Source organism: Poecile atricapillus, chromosome 10, assembly GCF_030490865.1.
Source record: "Poecile atricapillus isolate bPoeAtr1 chromosome 10, bPoeAtr1.hap1, whole genome shotgun sequence".
Classification (NCBI taxonomy): domain Eukaryota; kingdom Metazoa; phylum Chordata; class Aves; order Passeriformes; family Paridae; genus Poecile; species Poecile atricapillus.
The window spans coordinates 1,889,399-1,906,704 of NC_081258.1; the positions used below are offsets into that span (position 1 = coordinate 1,889,399).

The following is a 17,306-nucleotide window of genomic DNA, read 5'->3' on the forward strand; positions in this document are numbered from 1 at the left end:
ATCCATCCTCTCTCAGCCAGCACACGCTAAGGGGTTTCTGCCTCTTGCTGCTTCCAGCAGAAGGCTGCTCTGTGATCCCACTGCTCCAGGTAAACCACTCAGAACTGCTGCCAATGGCACAGGAACTGACCAGGCACAATTCTTCACACCCACTGGCCCAGCTGTTCAAGGATAATTTAAATCAAGTGCCTGCACAAACCTGGCAGGATTCCTGTGAGAACCAACAGGGCTCCCAACAGGATCCTGCCTGGTTTTCCTTTACCTAAAGCCTACCCTGGAGCTACAGTCCCAGAAAAACTGAGCAGCAGACAAAGGGCAGCCACAACTGGCCATAGAATTTCAGTAGGAAATATGTCTATGCCCAGCTTTAATGACAGCAAGATCCTTGGGGGTGCAGAATTACAATAATCAAGGAAAAAAAAAAATAATAATGCATTTTGAAAAGCTGAAAACTAAAATGAAGAGGGAAAAAAAAACCCCAGATATTCTCATCTAAAATGAAACTATTTCCAGCAAAGAGGTGGTACCTGCTAACCAGCTCATCTCCTCTGCATCACAGAATGAGCCCCTCCTGACTCCTCACACAGTAAACAGCAAGCACACTCAGGAAAAGGAGATACTGTCCTTAGGAAATTCAAGGGAATGGGGATAAAGTACTGAAATAAAACAAATCATTTGAAGACATCCATAGCAAAGCTTTCCAGTGATACACACTTCATTATTGTACAACAGTCTCCCTGGGAAGTATTAAAGCCCTCAAAAGCATGAGAAACAAATTCATGCCAGAAAGTAATGAGAATAAACTCTAAAGAACATTCCTGCTCTGCTCTCCAAGGACAGCCACCTCTCTCCCACACCTTCCATGAGAAAAGGTATCGCTCCTTTTCAGTGCCCAAAGGCCAACAGAGACAACCTCTCCAATGTAAAAACATTTCTTTGGTTAGCACACAAGTGTCCTGGCTTCCCCCTGGCTTCCCCCTGACTTCCCCTGCAAGTTCAAAGTCTCATTAGAACGAAACCAAAAAGCACAAACTAAATATGAAAGCTCCAAGCTACTTTAAGTCCTCCCCCGTTCCATTTCCCTTTGTGCCCTTCATGTGCCACTTCCTTCTGGGGACACCCTTGGGTGTCTCAGCCACCCCAGGAGCCCTGCACATGACATGTTCCTGACATGGTCCAACACTCCCCACCTTCCTCCAGCTGCTGCTGGAAAGAGGCTGCAGCTGCATCCCCAGTACAGCAGATGTTCCCTCACACATCCCAACAAACACACAACTATTTCAACAGAACACTGAGATACAGGCAAAAGACTCCTTTCTGAAAAGCTCACCTACCTGGCAACAACATTGTCAAAATTGGGGAAATCAGTTCAAGGCTAAGCTGTTCCCCATGGGCCCTTTCCTTTACTCCCTCACTGCTGTTGCTGACCACTGGCAGGCAGATCCAAGGACTAGGAACTCTTCAGCCTGGCCATAAAGAGGAGCTGTAAGCACTACATTGTACATTTTCCAGTCAGTAACCAAATCTAAACTTGGTAAAAAACAAAACAAGGCTCAGAAATAATCTGCACAATACTATACATGAAATATAATCACAAGCCATTATGTTGGTGTCCCTTCAAAGGACACCTTGGGGCAATATTTGAAACTGCCCCAAATATTCAGTTTCTTGAAATATTAACGAGTTAAAACTATTGTCCCCTCTAGCAGCCCTTACATTACTCCATATGCCTACAATGTCATCACGGCTTTCCTCTTGTAATAACCCCTTTATTTGAATCCATATAGATAAATCTACAACAAAATAACAGAGCCTTACCCCTACTTTAAGCAACCTGGGGAATTTCGCATGCCCTACTCCTGCTTCTGACAGTCAAAACTGGGCATTTGGAAGCAGAGCCATCCAAGCCACAAAGAGCAGCAGTTTTCCTTCACACAGCACCACGGGGCAGTTTGTGGGAAGCCCTTCAACCAAAGATTACAACAAGCAGCAGCAATGTTTGCCTCCAGCTGATATTTTGCCTGTCAATCACAAATGTATTTTAAGACAAATCCTAATGCTAAATGAAGCACATGCATTGTAATCTTTCCTGTAACATTCTTTTTTACTGTAATACATTTAGAGAGTTTTATCTTAACCAGTAGTTGTTTTTTTCCTTTTTGTACTGTTTTTTTGTGTGCCAGGAGTTCCTTCTTGTTTTTAAGAGGTAGAGTTCTACACCACAGACTTTGTTACATTTCGGTTCCTTCAGTATTTTTGTAAAGGCATTATTGAATATTGTAATTGAAATAATTATACTTGGCAAATAAGCAACCTAAGTACACAGTGGAATGTGCTCTCTCTTTTCCAACACTGCTCAGTTTTCCATTAGTTTGCAAATGTCAGTGGTCTGCTCTTCCATTACCGTGAATGAGGAGTTTTTTTGAGTCCAACCAAACAGGCTGAGCTGATGCACAGCCTTCCACTCTATACTACCTAATTTAATTTCTTCTCAACTGCTGTCCCTCTGCATTCATGCACTCCTGGGAACCACATGCAATAGTTCAGATCATTTTTGTGAAGAGGGCACAAAGCATAGTGCAGTTCCTCTGAAGACACTGCTCTGCAAGTATAAATCTGCCCAACCATGAGCAGCAGTGTCTTTGTCCAGAGACAAGGAAACCTCTCAAATTCCAGCAGTGTGGTTTTCCCCATCTTTCTTTACATGACTTAAAAACCTATGAGGTGTACTCTATGTATCTTTGGGATTTGTTCCAAGCAAGTCAGATTTAATAATAAGGGATTCAGTTACGATCAGTAATTAGTCATTTTAATGACAGGTTTTTAACAAGACTTGCCACAGTTATTAGTGTTCTGCAGAAAGGATCTGCAGTAGAAACTGAAACAAAAATCCCGAGGGCAGATTATTTCAGTGTATCAGGCAGCACCACCCCGGGATTTCCACCACATGGACAGTTTTTAACAGCTCGAAGACAGGTAGATGTTGCACAGTGATGACAGATGCTTTGGCTCCAGTCCTGAACACACAGCACACACACACAGGGCTGGTCCCTGTTGTTTTACTGGGCTAACAAGCTCACTGCTACCACTTGCAGAGAAAAGATCCTACCCTGCGCCGAGGAAATGAGAAGAAAACAAATCACACTTCTAAACCCTGGATTTTACTGGGCATTCATAAAAAATGAATTCATCACCAGAGTCCTCTATAAACTTGTGTGCACCTGAAGCCAGGAAACTTCCAATGTGTTTTTCACAAAACCTCTATGTACAAATTTTGCCTTGTACTAATCAGCAGTGATTTAAAATGCTAAAGTTGTATATATAAAATATTAAAACGTTTCTGGCATCACACTTCTCAAAGAACTTGTTTAAGTTACAAGAATTTGCAGTACCCTGTAAGAAATTACTTAAAAATCTATTTCAAGATGATTGACATTTTCATATAACATCCCTTTTCCTAATATCTTGAAAAACACATCTGTTGATCTGAAAAATATAAATGTCGTAGTGACTTGGAAAGCAGATCAGATGAAGGCAAACATCAGCACTAGCACCACAGAAACTGCTGAAGTGCTTTGGTGTTTATTATGTGTTTCACTGCTGGGGTGGTCCAAGCCTTGCACAGGCTCCGTCAAACTGAACCAGCTGAGGTGTCCAAAGTACACGAAAGAACCCAGCTCACGTTTAATTTCACAACACAAAACCTCACGTTTGCTGTTCGGGGGATTTTTAAGGTTTTTTTCTTTTCACTCGGTGCATCTAAGAGAACTTTATCCCGCTAAGGGCAAGCAGGCGAGCGAGGGCTCTGCGTGCTCCGGGCGGATCCCGGGACCCCCGCGCTCCGCAGCGGGCACCGGGCGGGTCCCCAGGGGAACGGCGGAGCCTCAGCCGGGCACGGCCGGGAGGCGGCCCCGGCCCCGCGACCCCCCTGCAGGAGTCAGACCGTGTGGTTCAGCTGCCTGCCGTGCTGCCCCGGCCCCGCGGCGATCCGCGGGCACACGGCCCAGGTGAAAGGCGCTCCTGCGGCCCCGGCAGCGCCGCACGGCCCGGCCCGGCCCGCCCCTCACACGGCCCGGCCGCAGCCCCGCTCCCGCCGCGGTACTCACCACCTCGGCCAGCTTCAGCCTGCCCAAGGTGCCCCGCAGGTAGTCCAGGTCGCAGCGCAGGCCGCCCAGCCCGCGGCGCTGGCTGACGGGCTCTGTGGTGGGTTGGTAGGGGCTGCTGGCCGCCGAGATCATGGAGGCGCTGGACGCCTCGCCGTCGAAGCCCTCCAGGTCATCGCCGTTCCTCATGGTGCCGGTGCCGCCGGGGGGTGGCCGCGGGCTCCGGCCCGAGCGCCGCGCTCAGCTAAGGCAGCGAGGGCTGCATGGCCGCCCCGCGCCCGCCTCAGGCGCAGCGGCGCGGGGAGAGCCCGGGCAGCATCGCGCGGAGCGGGGCCGCGCTGCGGAGCGGAGCGGTGCCCCGGTGCGGAGCGGTGCCCCGGTGCGGAGCGGTGCCCCGGTGCGGAGCGGTGTCCGGGTAAGGTGTGCGGGTGCGGTGTCCGGGTGCGGTGCAGAGCGGTGCAGAGCGGTGCCCCGGTCCGGTGCGGAAAGGCGCGGAGGGGGCGCGGAGCGCTGCCGCGCTGTCCCGGTGCGGAGCCGTGCCCCGGCCGCGGAGCCCTGAGCGCCGCAGCCCGCCCCGCCGCACGGGGGCGCGCTCCCGGCCCCGCTGCCCTGCTTCTGATGCCGATGTCGGTCCCGATGCCGGTTCTGGTCCCGGTCCGGATCCCGGTCCTGGTCCTGGTCCCGGTCCCAGCAGGGCAGCCCAGCTCCGAGCGGCGGCGCCGCAGCCGCTCCTCCCCCGGCGCGGAGCGGAAAGGGCGGGCAGGGTCCGCCCCGGAGGGCGCGCAGCCGGGCGGTGCCTGCGCCGTGCCCGCCCCGCGGGGAGCGCCGCGCACCTGCCCCGGGCTCCGGGCTCCGCGCCCGCCCCGGCCCGGCCCAGCCCGCCATGGGCTCACTGCCCCGCCCGGCCCGCGGCCGCTCGGGTTTCTGCATCCGCTGCTGGCCCCGAGCAGCGCTCACAGCCCGGCCCGGCCCTCCCGGGGCCGGCTCAGAGCACGATCCGGGCTGCGGGAACCGGCCCGGGCTCACGGCCGAGCCCCTGCCCTGGCGGTGCCCACCAGCGGCTCCGGCAGCGGAATCCTCCGCGCCGCTCTCCCGCGAGTCTCGTGTTTCCAGTGACATCCCAAGGTAGCCTTGACTGGCTCTGAGTCAGGTTTTGGGGGTACTTTTCCTTTTGCTGTGTCACGACAAATAAGGACAAATTGCAACATAGCCTGGAAAATCCAGACGAGTGAAATGCAGCTAAGTCATTTTTTGGAACACAGCCAGACCGCTGTGTACCACGGTGAAGTTCAAATGTTGTGTCCTGTTGTTATAAATGCAAAGGCAATTTTGGGATAAAATCAAAGAAAAATTTATTAATAAACAATAATAAGTAGAAACAGCGATAAAAACCCACAATAAAAAGAACAGCGCAGCGCTGGGTGGACAGGGGTCTACACCGGAGGTATAGGTTTCCCAAATCCACGTCTGAGCGCTCTCAGGCTTGGGGTTTTATAGGGTTTTTAAGTCCTCAGGCTAAATTCCAAGCAGGCTCTATTCACCAAGTGTTCTTGATTGTTTGGTGAATAGATTTCCTGGCTTGGAAGAATAGACCTAACTTGTGTCCAGACAGAGTCTCCTCATATGTAAAGAGACTCTGTATGTATTTTAATTTTGGGTTATCAAGGCAGAAGTGGTGTGATCCGGGGTTGGTGCCGATGGAAATCTTGGCGGAGTCTCCCCCTTTGTTTCCAGTGATTGTATCTCCAACACTAGTCTGACAGGTGGGGGATTCAGGACTCGCAGAGGATACTTTTTCTGAGGCTTGTCTTTGTCGACTTTGATTGTTTCACAACTGATGTCTGCAGAGACGTTGGTCAGGTCCGGAGTTGGGTTCCTCCCCCGAGCTAGTCCTTTTGTTGTCTTTGATGGCTCCCATCCTGCCTATTTTCCGAGTTAATGTCTCTTATCTGGGTGTTGGCTACAATCTTTTTCTTTCGGAGAAGAGCTCCCAGCCAGGTTTGGGAGGAGGATTTCTTTCTTTTTACATACACATCTTTGGTTTTTATTATTTTAACATATACATCTTATTTATATATCTTTTCGAATTTTTACTTACACATAATTTATTACACTGTGATCTGCCGTGGTTACCAGCCAGGCTCTGATAGACCCGTGCTCCTCTTCTTGTCACTGACAGTCTGCACTGTCACCTGTTCCACATTACAGGACTTTAACACATCAACAGTTCTAGCATCTTCCTCCGGTCTCCAAGAGTCTGACTGCTTTTTCTTCTTCTGTTTTCCATGAACACTGTGGATTATGCACCTGGGGATTTCCTTTCCAGTTACCTGTGTGCTCTACTTCATGTCTCCCTTCCAGTTCCCTTGAAACTCCTTTGATCCTTCTTTTCATGGGTTCTTCCCTGTACATGCTATTTTTAATTTCAATATATTTTTCTTCTTTTGTTTAGCCTCTGAATAAACATCCCCAAAGAAGGAGGAGCAAGGAGAGAGCCTCGGAAAGAGAACCAGGGAAAGAATCAGGGGTTTGTTTGGCAGTCATGGCTTGGTTAACTGCAGCCACAGCTGCTCTGCTACACCCTGGACCTGGGAGGGGCCAATGCGCTCAAGCAAGGTGGAGTGTTGGGAGAAGTGTAAAAGAAAGTCATTAACCTTTGGTGAAGGATGAGCAGGGAAAGAAAAAAAGAAGACATAAGCAAAGCATGGAGAAGGAGGGTGACTCTTGCTTGGGTCACATTAACCTGACCTAACAATATGAAATCATGTAATTGTAAGGGGAAATTCCTGCTATGGCACAGAGCTGGACTAATAGGTGCTTACAGTCTCTTATTTCAGTTCTTGTATAACTGGGGAAATCACAACTCTAACAAAGCTCTTTTTCTTGTAGGAACTATCACAAGTATGTGGTTGTCACTTAGGAGAGCATCTCTGAATTGTAACTTAAGGCTCCATGGCTGTTTCAGGAACACAGGTTATGCATATTTACCCACAGAGACATTTAGCCTTTATTTTGAAGGACTGAAGGACTCATGATAGAAAACTATCCTGAGCAAAACAAGGAAAACATTTCTGAAACATCCAGTGAGTATTATTTTGTTCAATCTTTTGCAATTCTAACCAAGACACATCAGTGTGTTGAAAGAGAATCAAAAGGTGGTGCTGAAGGGGGAAGATGGTTGAGTGGTTTAGCAGAAGGTGACGTGGTAGGAGATCTTTATTCTGGCTGTTTGCTTAGTGCCTCCTGCACAACCTTGTGCAAACTTCTTAATAACTTCCTTCTCCCATGGGCTGGAGGACATGAAGTATAAATGTATTTAAATAATGAGAGCAGTTTGGGGGTGCTGGGAGGCGAGGACACACTGAACCCCTCTGGTTTTGAGCAGACAATTCCTGGGGTAGGGAGTGCAAGCAAGCCCCAGCTGGGTGTTCTTGGGGCAAAAGGAGGGCTGGTCCCAGCATGTGCTGAGTGTCCCAGCTCCCAGAGCAGCTCCCGAGTGTCCCAGCTCCCAGGGCAGCTCCCGAGTGTCCCAGCTCCCAGGGCAGCTCCCAGGGCAGCTCCCAGGGCAGCTCCCAGGGCAGCTCCCAGGGCAGCTCCCAGGGCAGCTCCCAGAGCAGCTCCCGAGTTTCCCAGCTCCCAGAGCAGCTCCCGAGTGTCCCAGCTCCCAGGGCAGCTCCCGAGTGTCCCAGCTCCCAGGGCAGCTCCTGAGTGTCCCAGCTCCCAGGGCAGCTCCTGAGTGTCCCAGCTCCCAGGGCAGCTCCCGAGTGTCCCAGCTCCCAGGGCAGCTCTCGAGTGTCCCAGCTCCCAGGGCACAGCCCTGCCAGGAGGTGCCACACCGAGCCCAGGCTGTGCTGGGGATCCCTGGCGTGCTCCTGGACGGGTGGGTGGGCTGGACTGACTTGGCAAGGACTGCTGAGGCTGCTGCCAGCATTTAACAAAGGAATCCTTTACACACATTCTTGCCTGATACGGCACCTTTTCAGCTCTGCAGCACGGGAAGGGAAAAAATGTCTACGTTTAATATGTAAATAAAAGTACTGATCCAGGAAAAAGGTCACTGCATTCATCCTGGGCAGATCAGATCGCTCTCAGATAACTTTGGCTTTACAAGTTTCCAGCACAGCCTGCCATTCCATTGTGTGCCTGCTCATGGAGACCAGGAAAGTGGGGAACTGGGTCAATGACCGGCACACAAGACACCACCATAGTATCGACCTAATCAGATCAGGGAATTCATCACTGAGTTCTTCACATCCAGCTAAAATACAGCTGAAGAGTGAACACAAGGAAGAAACAGTTCAGAGCAAAAAAACAAGTGTGCTGTTCACAGACACTGTAATTAAATGATCTGTTTGTTACCGAACAGTTAGGTCAGCTTTGAGAGAATTAAAAACCCCATCAGAAAGAATCTCCAGGACACTGGTAATAAATTAAAACCAGCTAGTGAATTAGGTGTAAAAAACATTTGAAAGAGAACCTTAAATATTCTCAGTGAACAAACTGAACAGAGACCCTCATCTCTCGACCTTCATTTCAGCTATTCCTACAACCTCTTGTAAACTTGTGAACCAATTGTGGGTTCTTTTCATTAAGCACATTCAAGTGTTATTTCCAAGATTAAAGCCTGTGATTCTTTTCCAGCAGAATAGAAATACCAACTTAAAACCAGATTTTTAAAGTGTATTTATGTAGTTTCAACACACTTAAAAGTATTTTAATGCTTAAATATAAAATGTTGTAGATCTGGATGGTGCTTATTAGCAACGGTGCTTTAATGCAGTTAAGAGTGTAAAAGGCATTAGAATCCTAACAGGAAGGTTACATCTGTGCAAATACCTGAAAAGAGCTGAGAGGTTCTTTAAGAAAAGGCCCCGGTATTTCCACATGACCTACCAAAGGGAAGGAGCACTGGTATGCTGCCAAATTCCAGGAGAGCTGAGCAGTGATTAGAGTTTAACTTTGGCATCAGACAGGAGGCTTTTTTACCCTTGAAATTCTCAATCTAAAAAGTACTGAAGCTTTTTCTCAGCTTTTCAGTTGGGGGAAAAGAAAAAAAAAAACAAGCCCCACCCTCAAAAGCTAATAAAGAACTTGCTTTAGGAAAACATCTGGTAGCTTTGAGTGCCTTAGTGCAGGGAATTGTGCATTTTCCCAGTGTGGGAGTGTGGTGTGCACACTGGTTCTGAAGCCATGAGCAGCATGGGAGGTGGGCAAATAATTTTGCTGAGTCACAAGTAGGAATTAATACAAGAAGAAACTGCAAGTTCTGACACAGCCTTTAAACAGAAGGAAAACTGTCTGGGATGGTGGGGACTCGTGAGGTCAGTTCTCTGCAATGCTGCTGAACAGTGTGACAGTTCCATGTCACCATCCAGCCACAGCTGGGCACTGCAGCCTCCCAGCGTGACACCACCAAAAGGCACCTCAGGAGCAGTGAGGAGACCTGGATTCTGCAGCAGGGAGTGAAAAAACGGTCACAGTCCCACCAACCGAGGAAAGGGGTCACAGTCCCACCAACCGAGGAAAGGGGTCACAGTCCCACCAACCGAGGAAAGGGGTCACAGTCCCACCAACCGAGGAAAGGGGTCACAGTCCCACCAGCCGAGGAAAGGGGCCAAAGCACAGCCCTGCCAGCTGAGGAAAGGGGTCAAAGCACAGCCCCTTGTTGTTGTTCAACAAGTTCAGGGTGAAGCAGAGAGAACAGAAAGAAGCTGAGGTGAAGGGCAGCCTTGAAGAGCTTCTTGCAGGTTCCACTGGCTGAGAGCACCGTGCCTGCTTGCCCGGGTTCTCTTGGGCACACACCACAGCACAGTGAGGGACTCCTGGGCTTTCCATCTTGTTAAAAAAGTGCAGCTTCAGTGGCCCGAAGTGGTAATGAGTCCTACTCCTCTCCAGACTTTCACCACCTCCACCTGAATTCCAGCCCTGAGGCCTTGGAAAATAAACAGAGCAGCCCTGGAGCCCCCCAGGCCTGAGCCACTGGTGACAGTCCCCAGCCCCTGGGGTGCCACCAGCTGTCACAGCTGGGACCAGAGGCAGCAGCAGCTGAAGTCCCCACAGGACCCTGCCAAGGAGCTGTACAGGATTAAGGGGACAGGTAAAAGTGTCAATTCTGGAACTTCACCATCACTATCAGGAAATAGTGTTTCCCTTTCAACAACAAACAAAAAAAGAAAAAAAAAAAAATCATCCTCCCCCACCAAAACCAAGAAAGGCAATGCTGCCAAACAAATCAGTCAGACCCTTACCTTGCAGACATGAACATGACTTCATGTGCTTTTAACAATCAGCCATTCACAGAACCATTTTATTATTTTTTTTTTTACTCCAGGATTAGGGACTGATTCTTTATCACCTACTGGTCCAGTTTGGTGGTGAAGAAGTCACTGGCTCCTTTCACCTCCAAAAATTTCTAAGGGCATCTGCAATCTGCAAGTGCCAGAGAGGGGTTACCTTGCAGCCACAGCTGGGCTGAAGGGCAGCAGACATTCTACAGAGCACAAGGTGAAATGAATTTCTATAAAAAAGTGAAGCAAAACACCAGATTCTTAAGAAAAGTGCCAACAGACCTTTAATGTGCTGGGAACTAGCCAAGACTGTGAGTTACATTTCTTTTGAAAGAATCCTGTATAATGAAGCAGACTGAAAAAATATGCAGAGACTGACAGCAGTGTTTATTTTATTCACGACACTACATTTATCCAGGGAACAGAGGGGAAAAAAAAGCCGTGGACTGAGAAAAAACGTGGTGGTCTTCCAATAACACCATAAAGGCACACAGACCTAGAGCAGAAGGCCAGAAAACTCTTGTTCCTTCTGCATGGACATGGGGATGCTGCCCCTGCAACATTCAGTAGTTTTATAGCAAGTGATGGAGCATGCAGGGTACAGCAGACCTTAGAAGGAAAGAGCTGGGGTTTCTTTTTTCAGAAGGTGGGAAGCTGAAGGGAAGGATGAAAAAATTCTATAGACCATGTTTTATAAGCAAAGTTTTAAAGGTCCCTTAGCAGGCTTAAAAAAAAAAGATGAAGTACACTCACTACATTCTTTCTTTCCACGGACAGCATGGGCCAGCGAAAACAACTGACCTCAACTGTTTGAATCCTGTGTGTGTTGTTATGCAACAACCCAGCCAGTCCCCTGCACTTCTCCTGGGGAACTGCACATGGCAGAGAAGTTCATTCTTTAATTACCCTCCTGAATTTGTTTTACTTACAGCTAACCTGCAGCTGATTGGTAACATCAGCAACCATAATAGCAGTTCAAAGAATATTCCCTTTTGCAACAGCACCTAATTTCTTTGTAAAATAGAACTCTGGATTTGCACATTTGGCTTGTTCCCTCACAGAATATTTCTTTGGTTATATGGGTCTTCTACATGTAAGGGAAAGTTTTGGCTTTTTTGGGTTTTTTCAACAGGAAAAATAATTTCAAGCCTTCCATCACTGGCTATAAACCCAAGGCAGGCATATGGCCCCAGTTCTCCAAGCCTTACACAGAGGAACTAATAAATCCTGATTCCTTGCAGGCTTGTCTTCTCTTCCCACCTTCCTCACCCCTCCCAGCGAGGCCACTGCCCCAGCCCCTCCCCAGGGTCCCCTTGCACAGGCAGCAGCTTAGCTCCTATTTCTGTCCTCCAACTACTGCTCGAGCAAAGGAAGCCAGCACTGCGCCAGGTTCCGTGTGTGCAGACCACAGATCTTTGTTTGGCCTGGCTCGCCTAGGAACCAGCCAAACTTCCTTGGCAATCCCTGCCTAAAGCAGAGGAAATCTTTGGATTTATCGTCTCCACCAAGCCCTTAATTTTCGTGCAACTGGGATTAAGTCAGCTGTCTGTGAGATCTTTCTTGTCACTGAAGCTGGCCAAAAGATTTAAGTTATTTTTGAGGAGGGGGTAGAACAGGACAGAGCACAAATGAAAAAGCAGTGGAAACCATACTAAAAATATTTCAAATATGACAGCATTCTCTTAATAGTTGTGTTGTATTTCTGTTCAGCTGAAAGGTGACTTGGGAGAGATTTTGACAGGCTTTTACTGTTTTAAGTATTTCAGATCCTGCCAGTTTCTCTGGCAGTTTCTTGGCATTGCAAGATACTGGTCAAAACATCCTGATTCAGCCAGTAAGCTCAGCTAATTATAGTCAGCTACTGACAATCCAGTGTTGTCCTGGGGCATGTGTGCTCGTCCCAGGAAAACAAAACTGGCAGTAACAATTCAGGTTCACAGCCTAAACAAATTCCAGTATTAATTCAGTAGCCCCCATCTCTTGCACAGATCAAATGCTGATGTTCCATTGCTCGTTTCCAAACCAGCCCATCACTGTTCCCAACTCCTACCAAAGCTTGAGCCCAGCTGGAAACAGGTTACATCACTGACTTCCACAGCTGAGCAAGAAAGAGCCACGTGTGGGTTTGGTGGAAGTGCCCAGAGCTCTCCCTCCAGGACTTCTGCCTTTGTTTTGCATTCAAGAAATTTTCTATGCAGTCAGTGACTGGTCCTTAGTGAAATGGAATTCTCTCCTACTTGTCCCTCTCTGCCTGTAGGCACAGTAACTGAACACTTTCAGAACATCAGAAAATTTGGTACATCTTCACTTCCTAATAATCTCCAGAGCATCATCAGTATACCAAGTCCTTTGTGGGTAATCATTTTCCTTCTCTGGAAAGGAGAGGTTTTAATTTGGTGCACCCAGGGCACAGCACTGCCTGCAGTCCCTCTCACTAAGGCCATGGACAACAACACAGAATGGATCTGATCTCAGCAGTCCTCTCCATCCATCCATCCATCCATCCATCCATCCATCCATCCATCCATCCATCCATCCATCCATCCATCCATCCATCCATCATCCATCCATCATCCATCCATCATCCATCCACCCATCATCCATCCATCCATCCATCCATCCATCCATCATCCATCCATCATCCATCATCCATCCATCATCCATCCATCCATCATCCATCATCCATCCATCCATCATCCATCCATCCATCATCCATCCATCCATCCATCCATCCATCCATCCATCCATCCATCATCCATCCATCCATCATCCATCCATCCATCATCCATCATCCATCCATCATCCATCCATCCATCATCCATCATCCATCATCCATCCATCATCCATCCATCCATCCATCCATCCATCCATCCATCCATCATCCATCCATCCATCATCCATCCATCATCCATCATCCATCATCCATCCATCATCCATCCATCCATCATCCATCATCCATCATCCATCATCCATCATCCATCCATCATCCATCCATCCATCATCCATCCATCATCCATCCAATCCCATCCATCCATCCATCATCCATCCATCATCCATCCATCCATCATCCATCCATCATCCATCATCCATCCATCCATCCATCATCCATCCATCATCCATCATCCATCCATCCATCCTCCAATCCCATCCATCCTCCATCCATCCATCCATCCATCCATCATCCATCCATCATCCATCCATCCATCCATCATCCATCCATCATCCATCCATCCATCATCCATCCATCCATCCATCCATCCATCCATCCATCCATCCATCCATCCATCCATCATCCATCCATCCATCCATCCATCCATCCATCCATCATCCATCCATCCATCATTTCTCAGTGGTCTCACTCCCTCTGTTCTGTCAATTAAGTCCATTCCACTCCCTCTCTAAAACGCAGCTCCCTGGTTTTTGGAATGCTGTCAGACTGGTCAGGTGAGTGCCAGAGTTCTACAATGGCATTTTCCTCAACTTCAGTATTTCACTGCACGTGCTTGCAGTAGTTGCAACTCTGTTTCTTGCATGTTTTGAGGACTTGTTTTTGGTTTTAACAGCCCAAGTTAAAGATGACATCTTTATGTCATAAAGCTACACTTTTACATACAAAACATTTATACAGAAAACTCAGACACATTTCAAAGGCAGCTTGTGCAAGCTAATTCAGCTTTCTTGTGGACAGATACAACTGTTGGCTTTCAGTGCTGGACACTGATATTTCAGCTTTTGTTCTGAAATAAACCAACCAGTCAAACCAGTGTCAGTTTAGTCAATTTGAAATTAGAAGGAACAGCTTAACTCATATTAAAGAAATTAATAGAACTGAATGAAATGGCTTTTCTTTGGGAAAAAAATCAGCAGCTCACCTTTTGGAAGACATTTAGATGACAAAAATAATCTGCCAAACAGGAATTACTGAGGGAAGCTGACAAGCAGTGCTACAGCATCTCCCAAAGGCATATCCAGCATTGTTACCTTCAGGCACGGATCCCACGCCTGCCACCTCCTGGGCTTGGAATATTTCAGCTCCAGAAACATTCAGCAAAACGTAATTAAGTGTCAGGGAAAGGGGAGTGAGGGATCTTTTCCTTCAGATAAAGTGTTACTACTCATAGTTTTGGTTCTGCTGCACTAAGTCTGCTACCAAAGGCAACGAGAAAATTAATTGCTTCCCTTGGTTCTGACATCATCTCACAGACGTCCTGCATGTCATTAATAATGTGCTTGTCCTAAAGCCCTCCAGGAACTCACAGCTTGGGGCTGACTCCTGGAACCCAGCAGGGATTGCACAGCTCCTTCAGAGGGTGACAGTGCTCCAGCTGCACTCAGGCTGCCGGGTCACAGCGCTGCCATCAGTCACTGCTGGCCACGGCAGCACCAGCAGCACCGCGCTCCCGGGGCACTGCAGCGCTCAGCACACGGCAAACGTGCTGCAGATACTGCAACCTCCTCTGTGCTGCAGATACTGCAACCTCCTCTGTGCTGCAGATACTGCAACCTCCTCTGTGCTGCAGATACTGCAACCTCTGTGCTGCAGATACTGCAACCTCCTCTGTGCTGCAGATACTGCAACCTCCTCTGTGCTGCAGATACTGCAACCTCCTCTGTGCTGCAGATACTGCAACCTCCTCTGTGCTGCAGATACTGCAACCTCCTCTGTGCTGCAGATACTGCAACCTCCTCTGTGCTGCTGATACTGCAGCATCTGTGCTGCTGATACTGCAACCTCTGTGCTGCTGATACTGCAACCTCTGTGCTGCAGATACTGCAACCTCCTCTGTGCTGCAGATACTGCAACCTCCTCTGTGCTGCAGATACTGCAGCATCTGTGCTGCTGATACTGCAACCTCTGTGCTGCTGCAGATACTGCAACCTCTGTGCTGCTGCAGATACTGCAACCTCTGTGCTGCTGCAGATACTGCAACCTCTGTGCTGCTGCAGATACTGCAGCATCTGTGCTGCAGACACTGCAACCTCTGTGCTGCAGACACTGCAACCTCTGTGCTGCAGACACTGCAACCTCTGTGCTGCAGACACTGCAACCTCTGTGCTGCAGACACTGCAACCTCTGTGCTGCAGACACTGCAACCTCTGTGCTGCTGCAGATACTGCAACCTCTGTGCTGCTGCAGATACTGCAACCTCTGTGCTGCTGCAGATACTGCAACCTCTGTGCTGCAGATACTGCAACCTCTGTGCTGCAGATACTGCAAGCTTTTTTATTCTTTTAAGACAGCTGAAGGAGAATTAGGTGCTCTATCCTTCAGGTTTTTGGAGACATACGTGATTTGGAAGCACTGTAACAGCATATTAATATTACCATTTATCAAAAACTTCATTTGAGAAAATTCCTTGAGTTTTTTCCAATACATTTGAATTTCACTGAGGTACATGTGGAAGCAGGGATCACTTCCTTTCACTCTTCCAGGGAGCAGAAATCCTGCTTGATCCCATCCTGAGCTCACCTGCAGTGCCCATTCTGTGGAGAGCTGCTGATAAACCACTCTCAGGAGTGCAGGAATCTCAGAGGAGACGCCAGTGTCCCAAGGCTTTTGGGATTATTTGCACTTGTCTTCTCCACACAGTCTGAGTGGGTGATTGAAGGAGAAGTTCATTATTACAAAGGCTGTAGATGTCAGGCTGGCATTTTTATGTCAATTCCTTGAAGGGGAACTGAATTACAGCAAAAGAGTGCCTTTGGAATTAAACTATCTATCCTATAAATATATTATTCTTTTTTAAATGAAAATTTATTTTAAATAAATAAATATATTATTTATTTTAAAATGAAAATAACAGGCAAGTTTGGGTTTGGTACCAAGCACTCCATTCAGCTCTAAACACAGACCCAGACAAGCAGAGTCTCCTTCAGGTCATTGATAACAACCTCTAATCCCCAGCCTCTCCTATGCAGGTATTTGAACTGCAATGACTCAGAAATTCACTGTTTTGTTCAAGCAAAGGCTGTTATCTGAGCAGTTCATTCTCTAACAAAACCCTGCCACACCTGAAAAGCCAGAGAGGTTAATGCCATCATTTGGAAGAGCACAGGCAGTGAAAGACTCCTCTTGTAAGAGCAGCTTAGAAAGCTTAGAGCAGCCTTCAGAAAGATTTTTCTGCACCAAAGCCTTATTATCCCAATTTCTTTTTCATAACTTGGGAACTGTTTGTTTTGAAAAAAAAACCAAAAAAACTTACATTTGAAGAGCAGCAAAGTAAATGTAAGAGTTATAAGAAGTTCTTCCACTTCCATCCACTGTCACCATTTTAAGAAGTTACTTCCAACTTCACCTGAAGTTTTCACTTGGTTTTCTCCCAAACTAATAGAATAGAATAGAATTCTCTTCATATACTCAAAAAGTATTTTCTAAAGCCCATCTTAAAGGGCTAAAATTTATTTTTCACATTAATGAGCTAATGAAAACGTTATGGCAATTCTAAAATTATAATTGTTTCATGGCCTCCTAAGGATTACCTTCTGGAGAAGTTATATTTCAGAAAGCCAAAGCTTAGCTGATTTCTATTTCAGAGGCAGGGTGATTCTACAAACATTCATACCTAGAGCTTCAGTCTCTGCAGGGCAACAGAGGCATCCAGTTGATATGAAATGAAACAATGAAACAATGAAAATGAGCAGCAGAATCCTAATTAAATGCCCACTCCTTCTGTGCTTACTGGGAAGCTCTTCTTACACCCACCCAAGGGAGAACACTTGGCTATTGGCAGAGAAGAGGAATTTTCAACAGTCCAGCAATTCATTCCTTAAACATCCCATAGGCTGGATTTGAATCCTGCTAATTCAGGACCAGTGCTGTGCTTGGGAATGGTATTTCACAAAATACATCTGAAGCTGCTGAAGCACACAGCTGTCTCCCCAGCCCCATGAAATACAGTATTTTGTAGCAAAGCAG

The 17,306-nt window shown here is 47.6% G+C and overlaps 1 protein-coding gene across 1 annotated transcript in view; it reads right to left on the bottom strand.

Moving 5' to 3' along the window:
* Positions 1–4,293, bottom strand: part of CMTM4 (CKLF like MARVEL transmembrane domain containing 4) — a 38,238-nt gene extending 33,945 nt beyond the window's left edge. Inside the window, exon 1 of the mRNA XM_058845533.1 lies at positions 4,107–4,293. Within this exon, the coding sequence (XP_058701516.1) occupies positions 4,107–4,292 (186 nt within the window). The 5' untranslated portion in view covers position 4,293. The remainder of the gene's footprint in view (positions 1–4,106) is intronic.
* Between the last annotated feature and the right edge of the window lie 13,013 nt (positions 4,294–17,306).